At 39.4% G+C, this 13,903-nt stretch overlaps 1 protein-coding gene and 1 non-coding gene across 3 annotated transcripts; one reads left to right on the top strand and one right to left on the bottom strand.

Annotated features, from left to right (window-relative positions):
- Nucleotides 1-471: 471 nt before the first annotated feature.
- Baldspot lies at nucleotides 472-13,645 on the top strand. Of its 2 annotated transcripts, none has more exons than NM_140652.4 (5): nucleotides 472-616; nucleotides 2,621-2,857; nucleotides 10,552-10,689; nucleotides 10,832-10,954; nucleotides 11,505-13,645. In NM_140652.4, the coding sequence occupies exons 2-5, from the start codon at nucleotides 2,676-2,678 to the stop codon at nucleotides 12,010-12,012; spliced, it is 951 nt and encodes a 316-aa protein (NP_648909.1). In that variant the 5' UTR covers nucleotides 472-616; nucleotides 2,621-2,675; the 3' UTR covers nucleotides 12,013-13,645. The 2 variants fall into 2 exon arrangements, with proteins under 2 accessions (NP_648909.1, NP_730187.2); NM_168678.3 differs by having other exon boundaries at nucleotides 472-676; nucleotides 11,505-13,246.
- snRNA:U12 (small nuclear RNA U12) lies at nucleotides 8,081-8,318 on the bottom strand. Its single transcript, NR_001972.1, has one exon. It is a non-coding gene; the product is annotated as a small nuclear RNA U12 (small nuclear RNA).
- Nucleotides 13,646-13,903: the final 258 nt, after the last annotated feature.

Raw genomic sequence — 13,903 nt, 5'->3', positions numbered from 1 at the left:
ATTACTCGTAAAGTGATATGGTATTTAAGTTTTGTGTCTACGTATGCAACACGAACAAAGAATCGTTACTTTCAACCAAATCAAAAAGTTAAATAAAGATCGATCATCGTTTTAACTTTTACCAGCTTACGTTCTCCCCAAACATTTTAACGATTCATGTCGGTATAACCATAAAACAAAAATATTCCTGTATAACTCGCGATACTGTTTAATAATTTGGGCATACAAATGCATCTTGCTACGCTTAACCAAAGACACTAGTGGCTTAACTGTTCCTTGCAACATAAGTAAGTTTGACTAGTACCCAATAGGAGTGGAACCAGTGTGCATAGAGCTCCACCCGCACGCAGCTAGATGTGACCGCACGCGAGCCGCAGAAAAATACCGCGATGGCAAAAGTACCAGCGCCATGATTGGTACTAAAATATCTCCTATATATAAGTATAGCGATAAAGCAGCCGAACCGCCAGCTAAACGTTCAGTTCGCTTTGCGCCGGCAAATTCGATAGTTTTTTGAGTTTGCTGAACCGAGTCGCTGGGGCAGAAGTGTGTGACAGCCAGCCGTGTGTGTTGTGATCCAGCCAATTGATACTGCGATAAGAGGCGGCGAGCAAATGTAATTACCTCATAGACATCAGCGTTCGAAAATAGTAACCGTGTTTTCTGTGATATCTGTGTGAGTGCGTGTTCTCGTTGATGTTTTGCGGTGGTTTGGTTTCCTCCTTATTTTGCGCCCCTTTTTTCTCATCCGATGCTGCGAGAGAGAACGAAAGAGAGGAGAGGCAAAAACATATTTCCCAGACATTTGCTGATTTAACCGAGAACTTTATCGATTCAGCAGGAACCAGAATACGAATGGAAAAAATTCGGCAAAGATCGCGTGTTTTTGCGTGAGAGCAAAGTTAGGGCGAGGAGGGGCAGTTTGTTTTTCGGAAACATAAAAACCGCTAGGAGCATCGAAAAAATTTCACTAGAAATTTTTGAAAGCGCTCGCGCAAAAAACCGGATATGTTACTCAAAAAGAAACAACAGAAAAAGCTTCCAAATCAAACCAAAGCGAAGCTTATGGCAAAACGAAATCACCTGTGTGTGCGAGAGTGAGTGAGAGTGCGTAAAAGTGTGAGCGCGTCGAGTGTGTGTATGATTAGTCGCGTGTCTGGCATGCAATTAGGCATTCAAACTAATTTCCCTCCCACCGGCAAGTTGCCCTGTCTCATTTGTATTTTGCTGGGTTTCGCTGTTTGCTTATGCATTCCTTCAAGTTCTTTTAATTCGCACGAGACTTTCGTGGGCAGAGAAAAAGAGGAAGAGAGAGCGCGCCAGACTGGCGCTCTCTGTAAACTACCACAATTACACTTTCCGTTACAGCCACCCCCTCACTCATGTGCTCCCAGAACACTGTGAGAAAAGTGATGTAATAACGGGGTAGCTTACAGGACTCAGAGTGTCCCTGGATTCAGCTATTAGTATTGTGATTTCAAGATATAAAAGTAGAATGTTAAAAAAAACCAAACTCGGAGACTCCAAATGTATTTAATTTGTAGTTTTAGTGTAGTTTTTCGGCTAGAGATTTTGGGGATCTTAAAATTCTCACATTTAAATTAAATATTTAAAATAAAACTCATGCACATTTAACTAAACTTAATTATTAATGTCAAGATTTTACCTCCGATTGACGAGCAATGTTTCTCTTTGTGTATCAAGTTGTTTGTGTATCCATTTAAGCTTCAGCACGAGGTGTGAAAAGTGTGAAAAGCGGAAGAATGTAGATGAAGATAACCACAAAGCGTGCGCCATTCATGAAAGCGTTGCACATCCCTTGCAGAGTGAGCAAGAGCGGGAAGGTGTTTGAAGGGGTGTGAGAGGGAAGAAAGATTGAGTAAGAGAGAGCCATGGACCAACGGTGTTTTTTTTGTTGCCTGGCAAAATCAATGAAATGGATGAATGAGAGGAGGAGTGGTGTGGGACGAAGGGGAAAGGAAGGTCGCCGAGAAATTTATGCGACAAAACGCGGGCTTTTTATGTGCCTGATTGTGTGTGTGTGTGTGTGAGAGAGCGCGTGTGAGTTTTGATAAGGGGGAGTGGTGCGGAATTTTTACTGAATTAAGCTTTAAACATCGTCGTGTAAAATCCCCATTACTTAGGAAACAGATAAGATACTGCAATCAGTAAAAAAAACTAAAAACATTCGACTCGAAGATAAATTGTAGTTTTAATAATTAAAGAATGTTCCCATAAGTTAAAAAATTATATTCAAAGTGTTTTCCTTTTTGTGTGCCTATTTTAAAAGTACGTAATGTATAAAAAAACAAAGTCATACAGAGCAAAATGAGAAAATTTAAACCGTCCTAGTTCATTGGGTACTTTCAGTATATTATTTTATTTATTCAAATAAAACAGCTGTATAGCTCGATGTATATTTAAATTAGTTTTTAATCAGCAGAAGCTAAAACCTATTGTTAATATTAAATTAATATTAATTTAATAAAATCGTTCTGGTGTACGAATAGCTATTTCTAATACGAATAGCTATATTCCTTAACAAAGTTGTACAAGATCTTTGACAAGATAGTTCTGAGTACATTAACTAATCTATCTCTACTTTCTTGTCAATCCACAGCTGCATATAACCCAAGTAACATAGCCACCAACTCAAACACATAAAGCCCACCAAAATGATCAACATGGACATTAGCGTTACGCCCAATTACTCGTACATCTTCGACTTCGAGAACGATTTCATACACCAGCGGACGCGCAAATGGATGCTAGAGAACTGGACATGGGTGTTCTACTACTGCGGCATCTACATGCTGGTCATCTTCGGTGGTCAGCACTTTATGCAAAATCGGCCTAGGTGAGTCTGCCACACTGAACTGAACTATGTGAACTAAAGCAGTTTTGCGATTAAAAAACATGTGTTCTTTGGTGGCTTAGATAGACAATTCAGTGAAATAACGGTTGGGTTAAGAACTTGCGCCCTTTGGCCTTGGAAAATTATTAGCTGGCGGCCGGGGAGCGGCGTTAATTACACCCACAAGTGCACACGCCCCTTGCAGTCGGTAGAAACAACTTTGCTGTTTATCGAAACCAATCCCTGGAAACCCCTATATTGACTCAGTCGCGCTTTGTTTCGGTTTATTCTCCGGAAAGACTGGAGTCCAAGTGTACATTTGTTATTAGCCCAGACAGCTGTTGAGTTCCACGTGTAATTATATTAAATTACGGCTAATCAAACACTAATGTTGTAGGTGAATCCTCAACTCGGGCTCAAATAGCCAACAATTCGCATTCGCACCTGAGCACGCACTATTCAGGTGTATTTTCCGATGGCTAAAGACCTATTTGATTGGGTATTTTAACAATTTTTCCAACAGTCAGCGCTGTTTGTCCCCTCCTTGTTACCTGATTTACCTGTGGTGGATCCAATTGGCGGCTATTCGTGCTGGCAATTGTCTCGTTTCGATTCGCTTCGTTTTTGCCTATGATACTGTGTTTGCCTTCCTGCTTCTAATTGTCGTCATCGGGCTTTGTGGCCAAATTAAGTTGGGCTCGTGACATGCCATTTAGACAGTATTTTTGCAAGATCATAATTCAGTTTTGTCACCTGGTTTGGAGCTGTTTATAGCCTTGCTAAGGCCACTGTGAAATTCGGTAGAAAGTTGCTACCGTCTAACAGAAAAGTTTATTATTGTCCAACTGGGGAAAACGGGCTATATAAGTTCCTTCTGAGTATCTTTCGAAACATACGTCTTTGTATTCTAAAAAATGTTAGCTAGATAAGTCTATTTGATGTGGCTTTCCTAACCCTGAATTCCACATCATGATTCAATTGCTTGCATAATGTAATGTGGAGTAGCGATTCCTGCCCACACTCCGACCCAAAGCCATTGGGTTTTTGGATGAGTTATATAGGGGCTTGGCCCTGGGTTGCTTGGCGATTCTCTACGCGGACACTCGTCGGGGGATCTGTCGGTTAATTTTTCACTTTATTGTTGTTGGCTTTGCCTTACACTTGGCTTTTTCGGAATGTCATTTCAATATTTGCCCACATGGAGGAGAGTCGGCTAAGCAAATGGACGTATGTACTTGGTACAGAAAGGTGTGAATTTAGTGAAAATGCAGGCGTTTCTTTCGAACTGTTGGGGTTAAAAAACTGACAAGGTAAGGATGAATTGGGCAAATTAAAACGGATTGATTTCCGCTTGCTCAGCATGGCTACTTAACTTCTTGAATACTCAAACACATGCATGAATATTCAATATTTGACGTTTTCCAAACCATGCCATGTTTAAGAATCTCTAATTAGCAACCACGGTTCTGAACAGCGTGTCAAAATTAATCGCAAACTTTGAAAGAATGCAAATGCACCTGACCGCATGCCACCGACTGTACATTTACATATTTAGAGAGTGGACTTCCCGCTTGCATTCCACCTCATCTTTCATGAATTTAATTTTTGAATTTCTGTTTTGTTTCACTCGTTTCGGACAGTGCGCCATTAAAGTCATTAAACTGATTAGGTTTATAGGTACACGCCATGTCGTACTCGTTTCATTTCAAATGCCCAACGGACAAAGTTTTCCACGGCGACCATGTGGCACGTATGTATGTACATATGTGCTTGTGTGTCATGCAAGAAGTGGGTGTGTCCACGCAGACGGGGTTGTGGGTAGTAGTCCTGGACGGAACTCCAACAGGACACTTTGACATGTAGCCGCTCTATAGGTCCACTTCAATTGGACACTGGTACACTGGACCACCTGATTGCGTTTACAATATTTACCAGCACTTTAAAGTGATTTTTGCTTTTTTTTATAGTTAAAAAGTAAACAAGAGGTCGAAGCCTTTGGAGAATTTTAATATTTCAGTTTTTAGTATCCATAACGTATTGCGTATTACAGTTGACATCTCCTTAAATGGTTAAAGATTAAATATGCCTAATAAAATTAGCTTATAAGCACTCTACAAAGAATCTATAAAATATAAGTTGCAAAGCCTTAATGGTCCATAAAGTAAGATATTCAAATGATGTAATATGCGTGAAAAACAAGTTCCTGTTGGCCAGTGTAGCTTTGGCGTGCGCAAATGTTTTGTGACCATATAAGGAGGAGGGTTCATAAGGGGGCGATATGAGATGGGGTGGGCAACGTGTGTGGGGACCCCAGTGGTTAAAATAGAAATCTGAAGCAGCGAATAATGTATGTATGTGTTTGCAGAGGAGCACGATGACCGATAATTGTAATCATTTAAATTTTAAAGCGATTGAGTCATTCAGTTGCTTTGGTTTCTCGCTATTATTCATGTTGTTCCGAGCAAATTGCATTATTTATATCACAACAACTGGAAATAGTGTGTCGAGGACAAATGAGTACAGAGTACAGAGGACCTAGGATCTAGGTCCACCCTCGCTCGAAATAATAATGTCCTTTAATGTGGATTCTCTCACCACGCACAGTGTCCTTAAATGGTTGGAAAAATGTTGTTTGGCGTGTGTGTTGCTACGGGGAAATTTTTTTTTTTGCAATTGAAGCGTGGCAATTGCATAACATTTACATTTGCGAATTAAACAATAATTGCCGCCCCTCCACGGGCACCTGCAATTACAATCACTGCCGCAATTAACTATTACCACCAGCCACAGCATTTAGTTAAAAAATAATTCACATGCCGCAGTAGACCGATCGAAAATAATAAGTAAAAAAATATGAAAAAAACACACAACGAACGTGGAGAGACGAGAAAGGGCAGTGCTGAAAGTGAAACTTAATTCAATTTTGGTCGGCCTATGAGTGTGCATATATGTATGTACATACATATATTAACATCGTATTAACGACAACCGTTAACGCAAACAGTTGGTCAAAAGTGGGCAGAGCTGGCGAGCAAATCTCCGCGTTTCTTTAATAGGCATTTTGTGTATGTTTTGATATATTTTCTACATAAGATACCATTTTCGAGATCTCAATGTTGGAGCTTTGGGAAAAGCTCCGCTTGCTCTTTTTTCTTTCTTTCTGTGTTTTTTTGGCGGCGGCCCTTTCCTCTCAACTCAGCATCTTCATATCACGCCACTTTTCCCCACTTTTATTTGCTTTAAAAGTGGATCTCTTTTCCCCCTCCAGAAATAACTCGTTTTTGTCGGCCACCGGAATTGTTTTGACTGGATGGCTTGTTGCTTTTCGTCTGAGTATTGACGGCTTATCGGCCACCTGCTGCAGCAGGTGTGTCATCCCGCATTGCCCGAAAACTTCTAGCCATGAATCAGCGCCCATTGGCAAAAAAAAAAAACACTTTAGTTTCCCTTTCGTCATAAACAATTAGGTTGATAAGATTAGTGCTCCTAGCATCTGAAGTGCTTTCAGGTGGAAAACGCCAAATATTCAGTACAATTTTTAGGGAAATGTAAAAAATGGCAAATAATGGGTCATTGGACTTACTTAAATGGAGGAATTTGAAGTTACACAAAACGTGGCTCATTAACAATTCAAAGCACGTTACGGTGAAAATAAAGATCTTATAAGATGGAAATTAAAGCAGCCTTACAGCCTACATTTTGTATCTTTTATATAATTTGTTAATTACTCGCATTCGAAACAAAACGCGTTTATCTCCATAGTAATATATAATTGCAAAATGTTGTATTAGTCGCATTGCTATTAATTTTACTTTTCAATCTGCCATTAAATTGGGTTTCCCGTGCACAGCTTTTGATTAAGTTATCTTGAAAAAAAATGACCTAATCAGCAAAAATTGCTCCAACCTTTCACAATAATTTATTCGTTGCACTTTGAAAGCGGTCGGAAATAACTTGGTCAATGCTGTGACATCAAATCTGGCCAGCATGTGAACAACCAGCGCAAAAAAAAAAATAATGAATAATAATTAAAAACCGAACTCAAAGCAAGACCTAAATTATCTTTAAAAATAAAAGCAGACGGCCAAAGGTCGCCGAAAACAAAAAAAGTTTTGCATCAGTTTGGGGACAATGTTGCGAATTTGGTACCCTATTTCCATGCATATTGATATGAGTACAAGGTATATGGGCATATAAGGTGTACAGGTGTACAAGCGTATGGAAGTGTGCCACCGCTTGGAAAATGATGTGCATATATGTATAATGGTGGGGGGTTTATAGAGGTGGCTCTGCATATATCAACCCAAACAACCTGAGTTTTAACCCAAGCCAAAACTTTGCGTAAAATAATCAATTGACCAACATTTCTGCGGTTTTTTTTTGCAACCTTTTCTCGCTTGCTTTTCCATTGTCATTTTTTTTTTTTTTTTGTTTACAAACTTTGCAAAATCAGGTTTACTCTCTCCATTTAACAGATTTGCTCTCTCCTATTCGCCAAAGTCTTTCTCTTTGCTTATGCAATTTGCTGCCACAAAGTGGAAAGCAAAAGAAAGTTCATCAACTTGCCATAATATTAGCAAGAAATGCGCCATCGCCATGATTATGGCGATATTTGTTACGCAGTCTAATTTTCGATTTCTTATGTCATATAACTTTGAACTTTAAACTTTGGCTTCATCATTTTTAGATCCAATGGAATTCGTAACTAAGCTATTTAACTTGATATCTAATTTCTATGTTTACTTTACCTTTGGATATATTTAAAGTTTATTTATATACGCGTTTGCTTCTAATGACTTAACCCATTTGGTTGCTAATACACACTCATTGGGCATATTAACACTTTAAAATTGCTTAGAACTTTGTTTTATACAGTTCAAAGTATAAGTTTGTTTTTACATGATGTGCATGACTTCGTTAATACGCATCTTCTGAATTGAAAAAATGTTAGAATCCAAAACTAATACGTTTGGGTTATATCAAATATTTAAAGTATATTTAATGAGCACACTTGCTCAATTTCCTATAATTCAGTTTGTAGTTTATAGTTTATAGTATATTCTATAGAAATCAAATCATTGGTCAGATCCTCACTTTTTGTAGTATTTCAAAGGACTTTTTTCACTTCATAAACATAAACATATCTGAAGAATACATTTTCAATCTTCAAAGTAATAATAATCTGGCAGATTTGTCTAAAGCTTTCTCACGCATGGATTATCAATCGGGCAGATCGCAACACCCAGCCGTGGGATGGCACCCAGAGATCCTCGCTAGCCGGACGCAAAGTAGGCGCCGGTTCGCTCGGCCGAACGCCACCCACGCGGAGGAGGAGGGGACGACCTGTGCCCTTGCAAAAATTTGAGCTTCAAGGGGCGCGGGACACGCCCCCCTGCCTAGAAGCCAATACTGCCAAGCGATTAGCAAGGCTGATTGGTTTTCCTTACTCATTAGTTTGAGGCACGAATTGCCATCAGCTTGCAACTGGAAACTCATGGCCATGCAACCAGAACCGGTTGGGAATCATAGCGACGCCTGTCGAGTGAAAAGAGCTTTTTCGTGGAGAATTGAATACGCATATTGCGGGTGGTTTGTAAACGGTTCTTAAATCCTGAATCAGTTGTTGTCTTTTGAATTTAATCGAAATATGTTTGAATATGTTACAAAACTAGTATTGTATCGGAATTTATATAAATTACAATAGCTAAAGCCATTGTTTATAATGAGCTTTTATTTTCAAGGATAATTGTTGCATAATATTAAAAAGTGATAATAAGTTTTTTGCACATGCAATTAAATTGCTAAGTAATTCAGGCAGAAATAACAATTGAAACCATTGATTTTGTAGGGTATCATCTAAGCTTAGAGTTCAAGACAATTCCTTCTGCGCGTAATTGTTATTAATAGAAGTGATTCTTTAAGTTTCCCAACTAGAGCACATGTGCAACTAAATTTCTTAGATGAACATTTCCGCTCAGTGTTGCCCCCTTTCCCCTCCCCATCAAGCTTAATTGTTTAGTACAGTGGGCATTATCTATGCAAATCTCGGCTAGATTTTTGAGTGAGCTGTTTTTGGTATGTGTTTGCTGACACAAATACGTATTCAATTTGGGCATTCTGATTGCGCCCGATAAAAGTGGCGTAGACTAAACCAAAATACGCAATCTTTATGGCTTTGTTTGGCTGGGAAATAACCGTCTATCGATTGTGTTTTTCATAAACCCGTTGACGCTCTGACATGGGGGCCAAACAAACATTTCCTTTATAAACTTTGCTTCTCGAATATTTCCGACTTTCTGCCAAGAGATTTGGCAAGTAAACTTTGCTTGTTTGCTCAAAAATATTGAAATTTCTCTCCAGGCTAAAGGTCAATGCAATCAATTTCTTTGGTTTGCCCACCAACCAACTACACATTGTGATAACTGATATCACACATTTATGCGATTCCATTGGTGTTGATTTTTATGAGTAATTGCTGTGGAATATACAGTCTAGTAAACGGGCCACCGATAAGGTTGGCCAACTGATTTGCAGCCAATTGATTGCGTAAACTTTGTTTGCTATTACTAATTAAGATTTAGAACGCATACTCAAATCAATTCCGCATTCGAGCGAACTCGTTGAGTGGTGCGATTATAATTAGTATTTGATTCAGCTGTTCCCAAAGTCATAAAGCTCTTTAAACTGGCTCATTACTTCAATATAATTTGGCCAAAAGAACTTCATTAGCCAGATTTCGTCTGACTAAGATGCTAAAACCAGTATTTTGATTTGTGTGTGGGCAACTTTTTCTTTGTTGGAATCGAACTGCTGTTTTAATGGGTGTCTCTTTCTATAGAAGAACTCATTGTTTCCCAAACACGTGTCGTTCCCGCGACCAACCACTTTTGGTAGATTCCTAAATTGAGCTGAGAGATCACCTGAGGTTTTTTGTTTTAACTTGACCGCTTGCGTTATCAATTTTTTGTGTGCGCGCCCACAGACAAAGTAATCGACTGTAATCTATTAGGTCATGCCGTGACAGCTAAATATGACTATTCCATGGCATCGAATGTTCGCATTAAGTAAGTTTATTCAAAGTGCCCTGGCAACTAAGTGGCACAATTGCGCTAAGGTTACCCGTTTTCAGGAGATTAGGTTACGCGCAAGTTTCTACTACTATTTGACTGACCCCCCGTGCGGCATCTTCAAGTTGGGGGTTGGTTGATGTCATTACATGCATTACTCGTACACAAAAATTCGCACATATTAAGTGCCTGCTGCCTGCTGTGGCAAATAACAACTTGATCTTTGACTGTCACGCTCGTCTAGGACGGAGGCATGGAAAATTGAATATCGTTAGAGTTTGTTGATCTTTTGGGATTTTTTTTCCGCTGCAATTTCGCGATTATTGGCACCGGGTAAATATGCATCATTCATTTCAAGGGCCAACTAGTAAAATATTCTAGTATTTGCTTTTGGTAAGTGTGGGAGTCGGAATAAAAATAAAAATTGTTCTGAAGTCATCAGCCAGCTTGCGAAGCTAACTTTTATTCGTAATTGATTTAGAATATTTAAATTTATTATATAAATTAAGGCGCGCAAAGTCAGCTGTCTGGAAAAACCCCAAATTCAAGCGATCTTGGTACCTTTCCACTGTATTTTTCCTGCATGGCTAAAGTTTCCTTTCCTTTTTGTTTTTTTTTTTTTTATTGCAGATTCCAATTGCGCGGCCCGCTGATCATATGGAACACCTTGCTGGCCATGTTCAGCATCATGGGTGCTGCCCGAACGGCGCCGGAGCTGATTCACGTGCTGCGTCACTACGGACTCTTCCACTCCGTCTGCGTGCCCAGGTTGGTATTGAACTCCCCATCGGCCTTGCATCGACAGGTTCCAGTGCCTGTCTGTCCGCATGACCTGCTTGTGCGGCTGGAAACTTGATTGCCATATGCAAATCAACGATCACTGACCGATATTCCCAACCTTCTCCCACAGCTACATCGAGCAAGATCGCGTGTGCGGCTTCTGGACCTGGCTCTTCGTGCTCAGCAAACTGCCGGAGCTGGGCGACACGATATTCATTGTGCTCCGCAAGCAGCCACTCATCTTTTTGCACTGGTAAGTTTAGCGAAACACTGACTGGGCATCCAAGATCCACTCTTAGAGTAGTCAAAAAAGATGGAGTGATAATATAACATCCTGCAATATGCTCCATCTTTGGAGAAAAGCTACTTATGATGACAATTTGCATCACATGTGGCGGCATCTGCTAGAACTTGTACTCATGTACCATAAGGAATACTGCTGTCTAAGTTCAATCAAAGAGAATTTCCTTATATTATTATTACTAAAAGATAAAAATGCCCTTTCACTAGACAAGCAACACCAGTAAACCAGTAAAAATACGTTTTATAGGTGCAGTGAAGCAATACATATGAGTCATAGCGAATTACTTTTAATGAGATTCACTGACGGTTATTTCGGCATATGAAACTAGCGTTAATTATATGTTAGGCTTAGTTAGGAAATAAAAGGTGCGAATTATTTGTGATATAAGCTGTTTCGATTGATCAAAATGATTTGATTTGAATATATTGTAGTTTCCCTGAGAACGCTAACAATTAACTAAACTTGAACTTTATATTAATTGAATAGTTTTCGCTCACAGGTATCACCACATCACCGTGCTGATCTACTCGTGGTTCAGCTATACGGAATATACCAGCTCTGCCCGCTGGTTCATCGTGATGAACTACTGCGTGCACTCGGTGATGTACAGCTACTATGCTCTGAAGGCGGCCCGCTTCAATCCGCCCAGGTTCATCTCGATGATCATCACGTCGCTGCAGCTGGCTCAGATGATCATCGGATGTGCGATCAACGTGTGGGCCAATGGCTTCCTGAAGACGCACGGCACCTCCTCCTGTCACATCTCGCAGCGCAACATCAATCTGTCGATCGCCATGTACTCCAGCTACTTTGTCCTGTTCGCGCGCTTCTTCTACAAGGCGTACCTGGCGCCCGGTGGTCACAAGAGCCGGCGCATGGCCGCCTCCCTGGCAGCCCAGAATGTGGTCAAGCAGTCGAGCAGCCCCCAGCAGGCCAGCGAGAGCTCCAAGTTCATCGGCGCTGGCGAGGATCAGGCAGCCTATCTGCGCAAGGCCAAGGCGCAGTAAAACGGAGCTCGGCACACCAGCACCTAACTCCCATCATCACCACTCCCCCTGTTTACGGCTAAGGACCTTTATTTATGTAGCGGTGTACAAGTTGTTTTTTAATTTTAAACCTGGGTGGCACACGACCGGTCGGATGAGAGTTTAATTTTGTAAGCCAAAAGTTGTACCGTGTGGACAGGCGTACGAACCATATATCTGAACATGTATATAAAAGAAGAAAAAAACAGACGAACCTAAGCTAACCAAAACTCAGAGTCGAGTCAGAATAAACTCTATGTAATTGAGGGGCAAAGAAGCGAGCGCATGAAAAGCTTGAATTGAAATCTCTAGATCTCTCTAGGGATATGTGAAAGGAACGCAAGGAATTTAGCTGCTCACTAGTTTGCATGCGTTTAATTAATAGTCACTCCTCTTGATATCTCTCGATGTATTTCCCAGCTGCAGTTCTAGAAGTGTCGTTGATGTATAGAATTTATTTATATTTCCGGTGTTATTGACATGCGCCAAATGAATGTTTTGTTTTCCACTAGCCCCTGAATGTATTTCGATATTTGCGTTGTCAGCTATAATTTACCTCTCGGGTGGAATTTTGTGTTGCCTCCCAATTTTAGTTAAAATTCTCAAGAAGGATCAGACTCCTGCCTTCAGTTTGGATATCGCACAGTTTGCGATACTTGAACGACAGGCATTTTTGGTTGAAATTGAATTTGATTTACTGGAGAACTGTTTTCCTAAAATCACTTGTAGTTGGGGTCTGAGAACTTTGTACTTCTAAGTCTATACGCATATATATTTATAAAAACCTATATTAACGGAATATTAAACACGTGAAAACGGAATACCAACCAATAACAAAACACTAAGTTAGTCTATTGTTCCAAGATCCAGAGCGCAAATTGTTATTGTAAAGTAATAAACTGTTTTCAAATCTGTAAGAACAAACAATATTTATAACAGTCGAAAAGACGTCTGATAAAATGTTGCTGACTGACTGGATTAAGTCGAAGCATTGTCATAGTCACCAATAAAATATTTTTGAAATTTTAACATATATTCCAGTCAGTCAGTATAGTTTTAACCAGTGTGTCAGTCATGCTGCAATACAAAAAGTTCGATTCTGTTAGGGGAAGGCATTTATTTAGTTAACCTGTGTTAAATGCATTTGAATATTCCTTCAAATTTCTTGCTGCTTTTTGGTAACTTAACAAAGCCACAGAAAGTCCTTGAACGTAACAAAAAAAAAAAAAAAAAAGAACGTAAAATAATAATAACCAGAGAAAAATTAAATTATATTTATACTTGTAAGCGAACAGAACAGAAGAGATCGCATGTGAAAGAGCAAAACCGAGAAAATGAAAAGCAAAAGTCCTACTTGAAAAGTTAATTTAGTGTAAGCGAGGAAAATGTAACTGAAAATGAAATCGGAGCAGAAGCTGAAGGAGGATCGTGTGAATGGAGAGAAGGATCGATTGATACTGAACTCTAGCAGGAGAGAGAAATTGAAACGAACAAACTTGAAATTTCTGTCGGGTATACATACTAAATAATAACTAAGCAAGAACACTAAAGATTGAGAATGCTAAACAAAACCAACGGATAAATAAAACGTAACAAACGGAAAAGGATGGAAAGTATTGCAGTTGTATTTATTAGTCGGGCTAAATGGGAATTTATGAATACATCTAAAGGCATATTATAAAAACCGTAGCTTGATTATTCGATGTTTTTAAATGTCAATTACATTTTGATTTGAGTCAGTTTTCTCTTAAAATCAATAAACTAAACTAGGGTTGACGCAATAGTCGAAAAAATTCGAAGTGTATCCATGAAAAATTAAAGATAATGTTATAAGTTGCATTGCATTGAAAATCTAAAGAGAATAAACTTTTCC

Source organism: Drosophila melanogaster, chromosome 3L, assembly GCF_000001215.4.
Source record: "Drosophila melanogaster chromosome 3L".
Classification (NCBI taxonomy): Eukaryota; Metazoa; Arthropoda; class Insecta; order Diptera; family Drosophilidae; genus Drosophila; species Drosophila melanogaster.
The sequence above is the reverse complement of the archived record's forward strand: the minus strand, read 5'-3'. Positions and strand labels throughout refer to the sequence as shown.

Bases quoted from the DNA above. Each gene is read 5' to 3' on its own strand.
- Baldspot (NM_140652.4), top strand. From the start codon at position 2,676: ATGATCAACATGGACATTAGCGTTACGCCCAATTACTCGTACATCTTC. The intron at 2,858-10,551 runs GTGAGTCTGCCA...TTTTTATTGCAG, and splicing joins TTTATGCAAAATCGGCCTAG to ATTCCAATTGCGCGGCCCGC. The intron at 10,690-10,831 runs GTTGGTATTGAA...CTTCTCCCACAG, and splicing joins CACTCCGTCTGCGTGCCCAG to CTACATCGAGCAAGATCGCG.